We start from the raw sequence: 18,574 nt of genomic DNA on the forward strand, positions 1-18,574 counted from the left end.
CTTACAGTTGGATCTCATGGAGGCATTTCCTCAACTGAAGCTCCTTTCTCTGTGATAACTCCAGCTGTGTCAAGTTGACACAAAACTAGCCAGTACACTGTTTATGTATAGACATAAATGTGTACTGTAATATCCAAAATTAGAGCTGTGTACTTTGAAATACATACCCAAGGTTTGTTGTGACTCAAAATGACCTTCAAAGGAGAGTGTAATGACCAGAAAATACATTTAGGATGCTTTTTTATTTAAAGAAGCATTAGCTAGCGTAATTTTTGTAGATCAAATCTTTTTTTTTTAATTAAAGATTTATTTATTTATTTATTATATGTAAGTACACTGTAGCTGTCCTCAGATACTCCAGAAGAGGGCATCAGATTTCATTATGGATGGTTGTGAGCCACCATGTGATTACTGGGATTTGAACTTGGGACCTTCAGAAGAGCAGTCAGCGCCCTTAACCACTGAGCTATCTTGCCAGCCCCTCAAATCTTTTTTTATTTTTTTAATTTTTGTTCCTTTCTTTCCTGCCCCTCTGTCCTACTTTGATCTCTATAATGATGATAAACAAACACCAAAACCAAAAGGCAGCCTGAGGAGGAGAGGAGGTTCTTTTAGCTTACACGTCAGGCCACAGGTCATCGCTAGGGAAGTCCAAGCAGAAAGGGAAAGGGTTCCTGGTTGCTGCTGGCTCAGTGTTACCCAGCCCAGCCCACCTGCTCCAGGGTAGTACTGTCTGCAGTAGGCTGGGCCCTCCTAGCCAGTCAGGAAGCAAGGTAGTCAGTCTCTCACAGACACAGCAACAGACAAACTTGATCTGGACACTTCCCCAACTAAAATCCCTTCTTCCAGGGTGACTCTATTTGAGTCAAGTTAACAATGAAACTGACCAGCACATCCACTATGAGACAGAGTGACATTTAGTGTGCATGTGTCTCTTCCTCTGTGGGACCTGACTGCTTGACTTCCCTGAAGCAGATTCTCAGAAGTGCAGCTCTAGGTACTCTACAGGGTACTTGGGCTACTGAGCAAGAGGATACACGCTCACTATGTTAACTCTCACCAGCAGGTAGACTTTCTTACAAGGTAAAGAAAACCAGATTTGCTGAGTTACTCAGGTCTATTCTGGTCAAGTGAAATGAGCTCTCTTCCTTTCTAGTTCTCCAGCTTGTGGGATTGCCTTAAATCACATCTTGAAGTCATTCTAAGATCATTTACCTCTTATGTACGGTGTTGCTAAATATTGGTCAAATTTTTAAAAAGAAGTCCTGTGAAGAAGGTTTTGATATTTAAGGGAAACCCATATTCTTTCTTAATAAATAGTATTTATAGCTTACTTAGCTTTGCACACTGTCCTGAAATGTTAAAGAAGATACAGGATTATTCAGGCTTATAAAAACACAATTAAATTAGAATTTGCAATGACTTGCTTAAAATGTAACCTTAGAGCTGGGATGTTTGTAAAGGGCTGGCAAGGACCTTAGCTTGGTTCCCTGTTTGCCAGAGAAATGGCAGGCACTTGTAATCCCTGCATTGGAATGGCAGAGACAGGCTATTCCCTATATTCTCTGGCCAACCTAACCTATAGGCCAGTAAGAGATCTTGTCTTAAACAGACAGACAAACAAAATAAATGAGCAAATGAATTAATGAATGAACAAATTAAATAATGAATGAGTGAATGAATGAATGAATGAATAGTAGTTGGCAGTGCCTGAGGAATACCCTTGTGTTCTCTGGCTTACACACATAAATACATGTACGTACACACACATGTGCATATATACACACATGTGCATATATACACACATGTGCATATTCACACACATATACAGAAATACAACTCTTTGTTGAGGTAGGATCTCATCGTGTAGCACAGGTTAGCCTTAATCTCAGAGACCTCCTATCCCCACCTTTAAGTGTTAGAATTACAATTATGTAATTCAGTGTAGTATAAAGCTATGAATTATTTTTACTAACATGCTTTAGATATAAATAAGTAATTGAAAGTTGACTTTCATATTCTGATTATCAAATCGTATATTTCTTTTCTAAAAGATAATTTGCTTTTTTAAGACTTCATTTACTTTAAGAAAAAAAATCTAAAAGGTTTTGTTTGTTCACTAGAGATATATAAACCCTCTAGAAATGTATTAATCAAAAGCCTTGAGGCTTGGATTGAAGAAATAAATTATGTATAGATAAATAAATTTATATAAATAAAAATGTTTCTTTTTGCTCCTCCCCTTCTGCGTAGTAATTTACTTCTTTGCAGAAATATAGTGTGGTGTTACTGTAGGTCTTGATGTGACTCCAGTGGCTGGAGGACAAACTCAGGAGAGTGAAAGGCTTGTAGTAAAGGTTCTGGAGTCTGCTGTACAGAGACCTCAGAAATTGATTTAAAGTCCCATAATGCATTAAACTCCAAGACACTCATCTATGGTAGGAAGTTCCATCATACTGTGTGTCTCCAGAAGGAGGACTGTTACAGTCGTGGTGACTGTTACAGGTGAGCTGGCACACAGAACTAGCACACAAGGATAAATGAGAAATCAACCTGGCTGTGCAGAAAGGAGATAGTGGAAATTTACACATCTCAACTGTGATCCTAGATAGAGGAGTAGGAGAATCTCTGAGAATTTGAACCATAAATTTTATGTGCCAAGTCTGGAATCCTACCACCAGCGTGATCTGCAAAGGTCAGCAGCAGGATTGAATCCAATCTCAAGTCAGTAGTGCCTCAAGTTGAATATAAAAGCACATGCTGATCTTTTTTGGGAAAGTCCTATTTTAATTCAGACCCATGCCTTGATAGCTCCACTGTAAAATAATGTGCTAGTTTCAGAAACTCAATATATGAAGAAACAAAAACAAAAACCATAGCTTTAGAATAGATAAGACATAATTCTATCTAGCAGGACCTGCTTCTTACACATATGTATTTAATATTCATGATGAGGACTTTAGGACTGTAAGATAAGATAGTCTTCTGAATTATTGTATATAGTTTAGAAATAACGAAACTTACAGGTTAACTATTTAAAGCGTGTAGCTCAGCCATGCTCTCAAGGTGCTGTGTTACTGTTTATCGCAGAGCCAGGCCTCTCTCACCTTCTTGCTTTGCCTGCAGTGTTTATCTATCAATTTCTCTTAGTCTCTCTGTGCATTTGTCTTTAAAAAAAATCTAAATGCTATTGTAAGATCTGTGTTAACAAGAAGTCCTGGTTCTAACGCACTGCCTTCTGTAATATTTATGCTGAGCTTTCACTGGACTCATGGCCGTCACTACTAATAGTTTCTGACATCTCTTTCTTGTGCTTAAGAGCCTTTCCCCTCCAGAAGGAAGCAGGCGAGGCATCAGCCTTTTAGTTTGTTCTTCTTTAGTCTGAAGCAGACAAATTACTTCTGGCTAGATGACTTATTTTTTGCTTTTTGCTGGGAAAAAAAAAAAACCAAACAAACAAAAAACAGTTAATCTAGCCAAATAATTTTTCTCAAATTGTTGACTATCTTACTAATATTTAGTTTTAATCCCTTTAAGTCTATTGTTTATTTAAAATTTTTTTCTCAATTCTTTTAATTTTTAATTTTAAAAGTAATTCCTTTAATTACTTTCATTAACAGTAATTTCTCCTGTGGTAAAATGCCTATTTATCTGAGCAGAGCTGTTGACTAACATGTAAACCTTACTGACAGGCTCTACAATAACATGCCCAGGAATTGGTTTTTAAATCTTAAGACTTCACCACAAAGCACATAAATGTAGATCTGGTGACCAGCTTTTGAGTATAGGGTTAAGTTTTTTTTTTTTTAAAAAGAAGTCTATAAATTGGAATTCAGTCTTGTATTCATTGCTTATACTAAACCAACTTTTCAGTTTTTAAAACATCACCAAAACCTACCCGCTCTCAGGTCATACTGTTGTCTGTAGTTTTCTTTTGTGAGAGATTATTGTCTTATAGAATATTATAGATTATAGATTATAGTCTTATAGAAGATTATAGATTATAGATTATTGTTTTATAGAAGGAGATCCTTATGTTAAGATGATAGCATTTTTAGTCATGATCTCCATGTACAGCTGATCCTCTGTATCAACACAGTTTGTATGTCTCAGGGTGAACATCCGCTAAAGAGGAATCGGGATCTGAGCCTCCTTTCCCCAGTCTGCTCATACATATACGCCACTATGCCTGATTCTAGTTATTTTTATAGGTCTTGTTGGCCATATTTTTTGTTGAGTATATTTAAGTTAAAAATTAATATTTCATATGTATGTGTGTCATTTCTTTTATTACTTTTTGTAGAACCTACAGGATTGGTGACATTCACAAGACAGAGTCTTGAAGATTTTCCAGAATGGGAAAGGTAATAATAAAAATAACCATCAACTTTAGAATTGCAAGGTCCATTTGATTCTGGGAGGATTCTCTTTTCAGCTCTTAGGAAGATGAGTTTCCGTCTCTAATGGCCCTGCCTCCAAGGAGTTTCCTCCTATAAATAACTTACCCATGGTTGTTATTGTTAGCACGTGGTTTTTCAGTAAGATTCCCATCCTCTGACTTTGTTGGGCATTCTGAAGTGCATTCTGTTTAGCATCAGGTTTCTGTTCAGGCTGCTGCTGAGTGCTCTCCCTGGCTCCTTGTGCAGCTGGGGTGTATATTCCAGTGGGTTGTTCTGGAGGACGGGGCAAGGAAGCATGTCTTGTGCCATGTCTTAGAATTGGCATGTCAAGAATTTTGAACTTTGATTTTGTGTGTGTGTGTGTGTGTGTGTGTCTGTCTGTCTGTCTGTCTGTCTGTGTCTGTGTCTGTGTGTGTCTGTGTGCACAATTGACAGATTTTGTGAATTCCTCACTACAGGTCTTTTTTTTTTTTCATATGTTTATCTGGTAATTCTGAACAGAATAATAGCCAGTCCGATTCAGTCCACATTTGTAAGATCTTTAATACTCTGAAATAGAAAATACATTTCCTAATCTAGAGCAAATTTCCAATGATTAAAGAAAATGGACCAGCTTTTTAAATACAGAGAAATATATAATAAAACTTACTGTTTGTATATTTAAGGAATATATTTCATGCTAAGAAATGTCTCTCATTTTAAATATTTTTTTCATAGTTTGTAATTTTGTTCATAATTAGTGATAAAGGAGAATGAGTTCTATGCTAGCTAACCTGGAAGGATCTGTCTGCTTAGGTGATACTTTGGTCATCAGAGATGGATATTTCAGAAGGCCAAGTGCATGACTGAAATGACTCTTAGTAGTGAGCAGTGGGTAGAAGAAAGTATCGTGAACATGCAGAGGGTCTGAGCCAGGACAGTGTGTACAGAACCATGGCAGGTGGAGGTGAGAGGGCCAGGAGCCCCCAGGACATCAGTGACACCATCCTTTCAATGATGAAGACCAGACAGGCTCATTGATGGCACCTTCATTATTTTAACTCCACCCACCCATGGTTAGCTACTCCGCCTCTGACACTGCTTTTCGCCATGGCTGGCTGACTTCTCTAAGTCCCTTTCCCTGTTCGTTCTCTCTCTCTCTCTCTCTCTCTCTCTCTCTCTCTCTCTCTCTCTCTCTCTCTCTCTCTCTCTTTTTCCTGGCACTACAATTAGTGAACCTGATTTGTCAAGTTCTTCAGCATTGGACCTTTTCTCAACCTTAAAAGTGCTCTCTTGATCTCTCCTTCTAAGATTGACACAAGTCTCTACTAACTTGTTTTACATCATAAACTCCCCTCTGACATTCCTTGATTTCATTGGTTTCTCTTAAAATGTGGTGTCCAGAACTAAACATTTTACTGTGTCGCCTGTCCAGTCTAGAGCAGAGAGCTTTGTTTTCCTTTGCTCGTCTACTATGCTGAGATATAGGAGTCAAGGAATACAGTCTGTTTTTCTACATACATCACAGTGCTCACTAGCCTGGCACCAATGTAGAGAAGGGACTGGTGGAAATGCAGTCTCTAGCATGGCTGCTTTGTGAAAGGAATACAGTAACAGCCCCTATGTGACACTGATTGCCCCTTTAACTCTGATAGGCAGAACCTAACTTGGTAGCTTTTAGCTGCTTCATGAGTGAGTTGGGGAGTGTCATTAAATTCAGTCTCCCAGACTCCACTGAACCAGGAAAGTGCATTTACAGAGGGAGGATGGAAGAGCGAAAAGGATTGTTTACTGCCAAGAAGTGGACTGCTCAGGCCCTTTCCTGAATCTGTTTCTGCCATATTTGAGTTAGCCCTTTGATTGTTAGCAGGTACCCTACCCATGCTTAGTTAATCACAGAGAGCCATAATCTGTGTCTTTGATTCTTGTGGCATGAGCTCATGGTATTTTCAGAGACTAAGCATGGATAACTACCAGGAAGTTAAAGGACCTATCAAACCTTTTCCTAATTATAGCGAGACTGGTACACCAGGTTACCAACTTCAGTTTTGGAGAAATGTTGCCAATCATATATTTCCTGGTTGACAGCTTAAGGGTTTCTGGATCATGCCTCTTTGTCTTTTCAATTATATCCTCATAGGCAGCGTAGTTACCTCTGAAGAAAATGACTGGAGATTAGGACCATGAAAGGGGAGTTTTTCTAAAAAAAGAAGCCTAGTTTAGTTCCATTCCCAGAACTCACAAGAGTGAAGGAGAGACCCAACTCCCATAAGTTGTACTCTAACCTGTACACAAATATTGTGGCACTTGGGCACTGACACACACACACATACACACACAGACAAAATAAATTAAAAAATACAATAAAGATGCCATTATACATTAAAACCTATAGACTTATACAAAAGATTATATGACCTTTTCTAAAAGCATGGTATACTGTTAATGGCTACAATCAATGAGAGGCCACGTGGGTTCAAATCTCTACTGCTTTTTATTTACTAGCTTGAGTAAATCGATTAAATGCTTTCCGTATTTTTATTTTTTATCTATAAAGTGGAAGTTATCTGATAATTAAATGAGTTAATCCAAGTAAAGATTTTAGAATAGGAGTTGTATTAAAGAATCTTACATTAAACTTATCTATCAGTTAGACTAGAGTTTAGCCACAGATATTTGTGAGCTCAAAATGTAGACATTAGTAAATCTCAGCAATAAACAGTATTTCTAAATTGTATGGATGTGTGTATGTGTTAGTGTATGTGTGTGTATGAGTTAGTGTGGGTGGGTGTTAGTGTGAGTGGATGTGTGTATTTTGTTTGTGTGTTTGTTCACCACCTACTCCAAAAACATTATAAACATACTATTTAAGTAACTTGGGTCTCATCTCTGTTATATCCTAATGTAGCTTTGTCTTTTTAGTCAGTAAGCAATTGAGGAGCTTTTGGAATCTACTAAGGAAAAAAATATCGTCTTCAAATGTTGTTCATGCAATGAAATTATCAACCTGATATATAACAGGCCAATATCTCGGTAACTATAGTTTGTGAAAGAAAAAAATTCTGCTGAGTACTTAGTTACACTCACTAAGTTTATTCGTCGACAGTGTTAATACACAAATTCTACAGATCCGAATCCCACTGGCACCTCTCCCTAAGCACAAGTTATCAAACTAGTGAAAATAGAGCCCATTTAAGAACCGTGCAGGTACTGGTCAGATTTTTTATATCAGATTGCAAACTCTAGCATAATAAAATTTCATTTTTGTATCTTGAGAAGTATTTTAACTGTTAATATCATATAGGAGAGAATACTATTCTGCCTCATTTTAATGCTTATATGCATGCTTTCGTGAAAAATGGGAGGATCAACCCAAGGAGCGTCAACATTTATTTCTGGCTTTCGATTTGATGGCTTCCTTTGTTTCATAATCATTTGTATTTTCAGATTTATTTGTTGTGCATTACTTACCTAAGAAAATACCTTCTACATTGTAGGTGTGAAAAGCCTCTGACACGCTTACATGTCACTTACGAGGGTACCATAGAAGGCAACGGCCGAGGCATGCTACAGGTACGTTAATATCACCAGGATATGTGCATTTAAGACTCCTCTTAATGGGTTTCTAACAGTAAAGGAAATTTGAAAACTCATTTGTCTCCTGAATTGATGTAATGCAGAAAGGTATAGAGAAAAACAGAACAGATCACTTTGACAGCTGCTGTTTGCCCATGTATACTCATGTGCCTCTCAGAAAAGCTTTTGACAGAAAATCCCAAGGTCTGGACAACATCAGTCGTCTTGGTTCAGACATTGATTGTGGACTGACAGAGGATGAAGTTCCTAGAGTATGGTCTTGACAAGCTGTCAGCAGGCAGTTTTGTTCTTTTTCTTTAAAGGCTTGTTTTTGCCCTAAATCATGACGAGTTTGAGATGTTTTTATGCCACCAAAAGCCTTGTTTGGGTGTAGGAGGCAGACATCTAAGACTGATTGATAAAACAGATTTCTTCCCATATAGAGCACTTTCAAAACACATGATGTAGCTATTTGTACCAACTTTTCCTGTTGAAAAGCAAGTAATCCTGTCTATTCCTTCATCTTTGCTGTGAAGTCTTTACTATCATCACCTTTCCCCAAAACCTGAGAGAAAAAAATAGTTAAGAAGCCAGACATGGTATCACATTCCTGTAATCCTAACACTGGACAGTCCGAGGCTTAATGAGGTCATGTCATACATCCCAAAGTAACTGAAGAGTCATATTCTTTCTAGAACAATCCTTTATGTAGACATATTTATGCATAACATCTGAAAAATAGCATCCTCTGTTTTCTGTTTGTTTATTTTGGGTTGTATAGGATAGATTCTCACTATGTTACTCAGACTGAGCTTGGACTCACTCTGTAATTCAAGGTTCTCTTAACCCTATGAACCTCCTGCCTCTGCTTTCTGAGAACTAGGATTATAGACATGTTCTACATTGTCCAGTTTTGTTTTGTTTTAAATAACTTTTTCAGATGATATGCTGGCACATGCCTGTAATCCCAGTACTTAGGAGAATTGCTGCAAGTTCAAAACATAGCATATTCAAGATATGCATGAGCGATAGCAGGGCCCTATCTCAAACACAACATATATGCACACACACCACACACACACACACATCACATATCACACACCTCACACAACAGGCATGCACATACAACACACATGTCTATTTTTTATATTTGAAAAGATGTAATTAATCATTTAATTTTTCTTGAAAAATAATTTTTCAGTGTATTTAAAAATTGTTCCAAATGAATATCACTTTCTGCTGCATTTTCTTCTTCTTTTTTTTATTTTAGTAAATTAATTTATTTGATTTCATTTGGGGGTCTTAGCAATATCACAATCTCTAATATGTTTCTGGATTGTGTTTTTTTTTTTTTTGGGTTTTTTTTTTTTTTTTTTTTTTTTTTTTTTGCATTGTCTTCTTTATGCAGTTTTCCTACATAAAGTCTTGGATAAAATGAGAAAGGCATAATGTACCTAAGAACTAAGCAAAGCTAATGCTAGTTAGCACCGCAGGAATGCTGACCTCTCATTACAGAACAATTCAACAAGAACTCATTCACCAACAGTCAGGGTTGAGATTCTCCCCACCTGCCTGCAGTATATTATAGTTGAAATATGGGGCCTTGGTAGGTTAAGAGACTACTGTAAGGCTTCTAGCACTATTAATTGTTCTCTCTACCCATGCCACATCTCCCCAGGAGATCAGGGAATATTGTATTGCAGTGCTCCAAAAGCTTGTTATGCAACGTACAAATTATGTTATGTTGAAAGGCAACAACAAGACCTCTGTAAGGAGTGTTATCATTTCTCTCTTTTCATTAAGTCACAATGCAGAAACTGAGTAATCCGAACAAGTACCTTTAAAGTAAGAGACTTAGAAAGTGGCTGGCTACATGTAAAGCCGTTCATGTGCTTGCAGTTGTGTACAGGAGCAGGCTTCTCACCTGTTACGGAGAGCCCTTTGTTAAGAGCTTTTGTAAGTACTAAAAGCTTTAGGTTTCCTTTTCTTTTTTAAGCTCTTGCTTTAACAGTGTATTTCTATGTTCACCTTTCAGGTAATGACTGTCTTTGGTCTTTTTATCAAAGAGGGAACAATAACACCATGTGGTGTTATTTTTACAAGTATTATAGAGTATATATTTCACAAGTTTGATACCCTTTTTATATCATATCTTTTTATTTTAGTTATGTACCTGATTCCAATAAAAATCAAGTAATGTTGATTGCAAACCCCATCTGTAGTCATAGAAATATTACAATGATAGACATGTACTTAGTTTTTTGCTTCTCAAATGCTGTCCACTTCATTTCTGAAATAACTAGGTTTCTCCTTTCCTATATTCTACCACAGCCCTATTTGAGGCTCTTACAGTTTCTCGGTAGATATCTAGTCAAGCTCTTTGCTGTTAATTTTATGTTCTTCCAGTTGTATTCTTGAAACTAAAACTGCACCATTTTTCTTAATGAAGCCTGGTCTAAATTGCTAAAGGAATCCTTCCCAGACTTCCCTATCATTCTCTATAACCCCCAGTGTGATGTCCTCTACATTGTAGGAATAATGGAGATGCTGTTTACAGTCCTCTCCAGCAGCTGTTCACAATATTCCATGTCCACTCAGCCTGTCAGCAGCTCAGGATTGGATGCTGCTTCAGTTGTAAAGCTGCATTGCCCCCTGTGTGCTCAGAGTTCAGGCCAGTCCCCTACTGAGAAAGCATAGCATTCACATTCAGAGCTTCCTGAGTGATCACATGATCTCCCCGCTGACGTGCTCCACTCCACCCAGACTGCAGATCCTTTCCGGCCAGGGACCACATACTTTTGAATTCATTTTTGTGGCAAAGGGCATCAAACCCTGATCCTTGTACTTGCCAGCCAAGTACTGTTTCATTGCAAGCTACATCCCTAGTCCTGGGACTGCATGACTTCTTATTTATCTCGTAGGTTCCAGCATAATGTTTAGTAAACGTTTATTATGCTAGATGGTTTTAAGGCCCATTACTTAGTTCTGGACAATTCATATGTAGGCATGTAATTTGTCAATAGACTAGTTTCACCAAAATATTTTTTTTCCTATATAAGAAAAATAATTATTCTAGATGTTTAGTCTCAACTCCAGAATACAGCCCAGATATGTGGGTTCTGTATCTCCATTCAATAGCTTGTCAGTATTTTTTATGATCTTATGGGTAAAAGAAAGAAGATGTTGTCCTTTCTTAATTTTTATCTTTTCATATTTTTGCTGAATATAAGATTTGTATTCTTGCTCTATTCTTCTATAAAATTGGCTTCATATTTTCATTCCATTGCTTTAGAAAATATGAACAAGTTTTGAGAGATCTTATATTTTATAATAGTTGAAAAACTTAAAATTTATGATAAATTGTTTTACATGTGTCTAATAGTATATATATTTAAGTAGTGTACATTTGTGTAATCTAAATCTTTAGAATAATCTAAACAATCTAATTAAATAATCTAAATAATCACTCTAAAGCTGCAGTAATGTGACAGCTGACTTGAAATTCTTTAGTAGGGAATCGGCCTCTTACTCTGAAGAACACTTACCTACACCCTGAAAGGAGAACAAACATGCTGTTCACACTTCGTAAAGTACAAATATTAATGGAATTGAATCTCTCTTCTTATACTAGATTATATCCCCCCCCCCAATTGGTTATATTTTCTAAAGTAGCTGGTAGTATTCATGCAACTTGGTATGGGGTTTAATTTGAAACAAAAATTTTATACCTTGTGGGGCCATGGTGGCACTCAGGAGGCAGAGGCAGAGGCAGGCGGATTTCTGAGTTCGAGGCCAGCCTGGTCTATAGAGTGAGTTCCAGGACAGCCAGGGCTATTACACAGAGGAAAACAAAACAAAACAAAACTATCCCTTTATTCTTCTACAGAAGAAAAACAACTTCTGAAAATAAAGGTTTGACTGTTCGGAAGTCACTTAAAAGAGTCAGTGGGAAGCTGACTGGTAGATAGATGTAGGGAAGTGACCTGGAAACCTCACACAAGACTAATCTGGATTAGTGATTCCAGGGACAGAGAAGGTGTTTACTTAACATTTGATCTAAGAAGCATCGTTTTTCAGGTTCCACAGGAAGTTTAAAGAAGGATGCAGAGTTGTCTGCCCTCCTGCGATGGAAGGAGTAAGCAGCTGTGGTCACTCCTTAGGAAAATTTGGGAACTGGTTTTCATGGGAAAGAAAAAGATTTGCTCCCATGGAGTATGCATTGCTCTGTCGTGTGAGGTGTTCACACGCTGTTCTGATGCTACATTTTCTCCAATAGGTGGATTTTGCAAATCGTTTTGTTGGAGGTGGTGTGACTGGTGCGGGACTTGTACAAGAAGAAATCAGATTTTTAATCAATCCTGAGTTGATTGTTTCACGGCTGTTCACTGAGGTGCTGGATCACAATGAGTGTCTTATTATCACAGGTTAGTGTGCGTGTGTCTGTGTGTCTGTGTCTGTGTGTCTGTCTGCACAATGGGGTAGTTTTTTCCCATCTTGAATCTCTGCTATGAAGATTAAAAACTGCCCAGACAAGGTGTTTTTCTTTAATGGGCATTAGACCCTATATTTTATTTTTATTACATTATTTAAAATTTTGTGGGGGGGCGGGTGTTGGGTTGCATACCACAGCTCATGTGGAGGTCAGAGGAGAGCTTGGGGGTGTTGGTTCTCTCCTCCTCCCACAGGGTTCCAGGGTTGAATTCGGGTCATGGGCTTGATGGCAGGCACTCTTCACTGCGCCATCTTGCTGGTCCTAGACCAAGTAGTTTAAATTTATTATTTATACTTGTCATTTTTTCATTGCTGTTACCTTATTTTCTTAAAATGTCTTGAGTAGTAATATTCTTTATCTCCCCCATCTTTTATATTTTGGCAGATCTAAGTGCACTTTCATTTGAGTAACTAGAAGACCATACCTACAGGAAGCCAAACATTTCCTCGGTTCCCGGGGCTTTTCTTTTAAGCCTATAGAACTGAATTTTGTTTTCTGTTGTTGCTTTGAGATTAATAAAGGGTCAAACTCGAGTTGTCAGGATTGATGGCAGGTGCTTTTACCCACAGAGCCATCTTGCAGCCATCATAAATCTGTGTGAGGGTTAGGGGCTCATGTTTACTTAAATACATACATACTTACTTTCCATTAGTACTAAGACATGGGGTTTTGGTTTGGTTTCTCTTTTCTTTTCTCTTCTTTTGTTTTGTTTTGTTTTGTTTTGTTTTCATTCTGGTTTTTTCAGTTCTTTCAACATATTTAAAATAACTGACTTGTGTTTTTATACCGAGTCCAGCATTGGTTTACTGTTGACTACTTCATTCCTGGATATGGGGCAACTGTCTTATTCTTTACATGAGACTATGATTGTGTTGTAGTTAATGATGAGATCTTAACACTTTAAATAATACAGTGACCCTAGAAGTGGAATTCCCCCATCAGAGTTTTTGTCGTCGGCCTATATTGTTTACTTCACTTCTTCTCTAAACAAGTTCTGTAGAGTCTGTACTGCTTGTTGAGTGTCGTCACTAAGGTTTCTGTTTACTTTATTAGTGGTTAGCTAATGGTCATGGTCATGCAGATTTCTTAAGTGACTGGAATAAGTACATTTCCTGCGTTGCTGGGATGCTCTGTGTGCATGCATGCTTGGCATCATCACCCTTCCACCAGGTCATTGATGACCCTATTTAGCCTTAACTTCCTGCTTCCAAAGATTCGAGGTTGGGCAGTGGGGAAAGTTGAAGGCTTTCTGTTTTTTTTTTCTGGGCATTTGTATCACATGGTGTTCTGCATTCCCAGAAATATGCTAGAACTTTTCTAAATTCCTTGTTGTCATTGTTCCTCAGATATTTTGGATAATCTATTACTTGCACCACATGGTGACCCCCTTCTTAGCAGTCTCTGTGGTAAGTAGGGACCTGTGCTATCTTCCTCTAAAGCTCGGAGACTAGGCTTTCTACACTGGGCAAGCTCCAGGTTTGTGAAGTCAAGACAGCCTTTGCATGAGATCTCCCCAGAAGAAAGGCCTAATGATTATTCTCTGAAAAATGGGACTTTGAAGGAACTTCAACATTCCTGCATCTTCCCTGGTGGCTGCTGGATTGCTGTCTTCTACAGTAGTTACTGTTTTAAAGTTATCTTGCTTCTTGGCAGAATGACTTCACATCAGATAGACATTCTTACCTACATAATCTGATGGTTTAGTGAGGTGAGGCACACAACACAATTTATTTAGTTTATATGAGAAATTAAGATTAGAACCTCTGCAAAAGAATTTCTTCTTAGATCCTTAGATTGTTATTTCAAGTTAATAACATGAAGAATTTCTTCTAGAATTCTGAAGTTGTTTCCACAATTGATTGAATTGGAAAGGTAGAGCCCTTCATTCTCAGCATTGCTTCTGCTTCTGTACTGTTTGTCTCTGTAGTTGCTGATTACCATGTAGGTACATAAAATGGATGAAATTGGGAAGTTACTGGGGAAGGTGGGTGTGCACAGATCACAGAAGGGAAACTGAGGGAAGGACTGCTGAGTGCCCGTTGTTGGCAAACTAACCTTGCCTTATGCTCTTTTCATGAACTCTGGACATGGAGGCTGATACTGTTCCTATCACTTACATATATTGATAATAATTTAAAAATTTTTTAAATTTTTATAGGATTTAAATTGAAGACTAAGGACAAAATAGCCCATCAGTTTTGGAGAAGAATTTATATGCTTTAAGGGGGAGGGGGGAAGTTGTGATCGGGATATAAAGTAAATAAATAGTTTAATTAATTAAAAACTTGATTAATAAACCTTGGTAAACTGCTGGGCATTTAAATCCAAACTAGTTTCTTTCATTTACTTACGGTAAACTCGTTTCATTCTCTTATGGTAGGAAAAGAATCTTATCTGCCATTAATGTTACAGTAAGTGAGGGATATACCTTTCCCTGGCTCTATTAGAAGGAAAACATTAGCATGGTCTCTCTGTCTTTCTCCCTCTTGCCTCTACCCTTCTGTTGCTTAAGATAGCTTGTCCCCAACCTACAAAAGGATCACTCAGGAGTCGTCAGTGACCTCTGACTTACCTGAAGCTATTGTAAAATGAATGGAAAATTATAGATTTGTGACTTCCCTTCAGATTTGTGATGACCTCAAGCTAAGGACATTTGGGGTGACTTTTAACTCAGCATTTTTTCCCACATGCACTTAACTTTATTACAGTGCTTCCTAATTAATATCTGTGATGTGATGTTCCCTTAATGGAAATGACCATTTCATCATCTATTTGGTATCTGGACTTCTGCCATCTCCCTTCTTAGGAGACTCTTAACCATGCACTGTAATTTATCTGCCTGATCAATTCCATTCCTTCAGTGATGCGGCTAAGCTCAGTGACTTAATGGCTGTGACTGTGCTGCCTGAATCTGTAGAAGAGTTTGGAGAAATTGGAAATAAATTAAATTTGTCATCATTGTGGGACATCTGGTTGCTATCAGACTTTTAAATGAATATGAAACAGGTCCTGCAACCAGGCAGAGATACCTTTGTTCAGACAGTGTTGTTTCTGTTTGCAGTGACTCACCCTGTAGTAGCTATGAGTTCCAGTACAGTTGGAGTAAAAGAATGAAACATCTAGAATACAGCTTCAGTATCAAGTGTTAAGGACCTCTTACAGAGTCCTCTCTTGGTTCTGTTGTTGAGCACATGAAACAGATAGATGTCTACACACACCTACAGATGAAACTTGGTCAGCAGAGGGATAGTTGATTTCCCTAAGCCCCCTGCCCAGCAGTGAGGCAGGTCACCATCAGACTAGACTGATCAGAAGCAGACCAGTCTGTGCCATCTTGGTGAGCTAGAAAGTGAGGGGCACCACTGCTACAGAAACAGCCCATTGCTCAGTGACTCCACACTGTTGGAGAGATCTGAGTTCAATTGGAGTTTTCTTGAGTGTTTAGAGATCAATGCTTTTATGCTGGTTATCTTTACAAAATATTCACTAACTGTGAAGGCTGAGGGCAAGGGTGGTGTTGCATCTATTCCACGGTCACAACTGTGAGGGATGCTAAATGGAGTAGAATAGGTGGCATTTGTGTAAACTGCCTGTCCTAGAGTACAGCCCACTGACTGACAAAAGTAGAATTTGTTAGTTTCCTAATATGTTCCCCAATTCACTATAAACTTGTGTTAATAGTAAGAGAAACTAGAAACACTTCTGACTAAGTATAATACTCTAATACTGCCATGAACTCAATAAACCACAGTTTATTTAATTAGGTGTGGGGGTGATATACAAGGATGAATATATAATCACTAGGTCTTAAATCTCTGTTCCATGGACTATCTCCATCTTCCCGCTTACTAGCAGTACAAGGCAAGCTGAGGCTTAGTTAAACATTCTTTATAATGACCTCTTCAGAGAAAATTAGAATACAAATAGCACTAGGCATTTAGTAAATTAAGTCACAGGCCTAGAAGTTCAGCTGTGTAGTTTGGACATCTAAAGTCAAAGGGTTCCTGAGACCTTGAGTGATCTGTCGTGTCTCCAACATGTCTTCAACTGCCTTAAGAGAGGATTTGGTTTCCTTCTTACTTCAGCCTGCAAACTGATAAGCCCTGTTTTTGATTAGCGACCTAACTAGCATATTTGATGTTGTCTTTTTTCATTTTTGCACTTGCTTTTGAATTAGAAGCAGTATGATTTGCAGACATGTAAAGGCCAAACAGAGCTCTCATGTTTCTATTGTTTAGGTTCAGTGCCTGTGCAAAATACTTTCTTGAAACCTCGACGTTTTCAAGTCCACCTTGGGTGTATTTGATTTCTGCATACTGTTGACAGTATAAGTGGTTTTGTGGATTTATCATCATCGGCTCCTCTAAGCAAACGGCTACTTTGGCATAGTCATGTTCATTGATACAAAGTTCTGCAAGTTCATGCCAGGCTTCTTGGTCTCCAGCAAACTGTTCCAGATACTCATTCAGCTCTCCAGTGGCCTTCACATTTTTCCCCTGGGCTTTTCAAATGGCAGTCTTACGCTTTCTGGCAGCAGTGTTAGTTGGATCTTCTTGCAAAATTCGATCATACAGTTGTGTAGCATCGCCATATCTTTGCATAGCTTCAAATCGAATGCTTGTTAATTGTTTAACTCTGACTGCCAGGGAATTGTCTTCTTAAGTCCTGATGACAAAACAATGCCAAGTCATCCCAACCTTAGTCTAGGACTGCAATCATCACCCCAAGCTTAGAAGCATAATCACTAATTAATCCTTCTCCAACCTCCAGAATGTGTTCTAGTTTCTTGAGTTTTCTTCTCGCTGTTTTCTCATCTTATCTCACGTTTATCATAATGCTCAGTGACCTTCGCCATCTTCCTAGAACCCAGATGCGGCAGGGAGAGAGCTGCCATGAACTCTTGATAGGATTTTTCCTTTAGTGAAGGTCTATTTGGCCTGATAGTCTGTTTCACTTTGGGTGGAAACTTAACAATTGTTATTTTATAGTTTTCAACTATTCTGCTTTTAAAAGACAAAACATATGTTTGCATAATTACAAGGTTATAGTAGGCAGCCTTTTGCTGTTATGAACAGGAAAGGGGAGACTTGTCTACTTCTAGACAGAAAGCATCATCAGGGGCATTCCTGTAGACGCTTTGTTTCCTCTACCTCTTTCCAAAGTTAAGGTCATTGACAGGGTTTGGAAGGAGTTTTCATTTGTCTTACTTAGTTTTCTAAGTGATTCATGGGGTTAAAAAAAAGTGAGCACTATTAATAACCCTGAGTTTCAGATGATGGTTAGCCAGGGTCACATGACCAGTAAGGGTTCACCTGTGGGTCCCATGCTTCCTAATGTCGGTTGGTGCTTTTTACCACACTGTGCTATCTGTGAAGATGTGGCTTTCTTTTCTGAGACATTGTCTCATGTGTCATCAAGGCTGCTCTCAAAGTCCCAGCAGTGTCTTTGCCTCTGCCTTCAGAGCTGCTGCCTGGCTGTGAATGTGAGCTTCTAAAGAGCCCATTATGTGTCCCTGTAGAGTACTTCTGAGCTTACTGTCTTAACTTCAGTTAGTGTGCTGCTTTCTGTTTCATTTGCTTTGTGTGTGCTCTGTGCATGTTGAACACACAAGAACATCCAGCTATACTTACAGCTCTGCACAAGAAATATCAAGGACATTAGACTTGTTTTCTTGGTTTGTAGCATAAAAAAATCAAAGTAAATTTATGGGAACTAAGATATAAATTACTTTAAAATTATTTTGAAAGGTGGTATGCTAAACAATAAATTAGAAACTGCAGTACTTAACCTTTATTATGGGAAATTATAAATCATATACCAAAAATAGAGTAATTTTCATAATGTTACATACATATGCCTTTTTGCATGCATATAATGTATTTTGAAGAAACTCCAAACTTACTGAGTTATCACAAGAAAAATATATTGAATTTTAGGGTCTTACTTTGTAACTCAGGCTGTCCTTGAATTCAGGATCCTTATGTTTCAACTTCCTGAGTTAGCATTGCAGGTGCGTGTCACCACACCCAGCTTCATACTCTGTAAAAATTCACCAGCGTACCTCTTTTCTTCTCCATTTTCTTTTCCTTGAATATTTAAGAGTATATTAAAGACATTAGTCCCCTTT

The 18,574-nt window shown here is 38.0% G+C and overlaps 1 protein-coding gene and 1 pseudogene across 1 annotated transcript in view; one reads left to right on the plus strand and one right to left on the minus strand.

Annotated features, from left to right (window-relative positions):
• Positions 1–18,574, plus strand: part of Parg (poly(ADP-ribose) glycohydrolase) — a 101,459-nt gene that overhangs the window by 54,551 nt on the left and 28,334 nt on the right. The window contains exons 11-13 of the mRNA XM_021181844.2: positions 4,304–4,364; positions 7,877–7,952; positions 12,232–12,379. Of these exons, the coding sequence (XP_021037503.1) occupies positions 4,304–4,364; positions 7,877–7,952; positions 12,232–12,379 (285 nt within the window). The remainder of the gene's footprint in view (positions 1–4,303; positions 4,365–7,876; positions 7,953–12,231; positions 12,380–18,574) is intronic.
• Positions 16,406–17,302, minus strand: LOC110309609 (annotated as a pseudogene).

The sequence above is a fragment of the Mus caroli genome, chromosome 14 (assembly GCF_900094665.2).
Source record: "Mus caroli chromosome 14, CAROLI_EIJ_v1.1, whole genome shotgun sequence".
Lineage (NCBI taxonomy): Eukaryota > Metazoa > Chordata > Mammalia > Rodentia > Muridae > Mus > Mus caroli.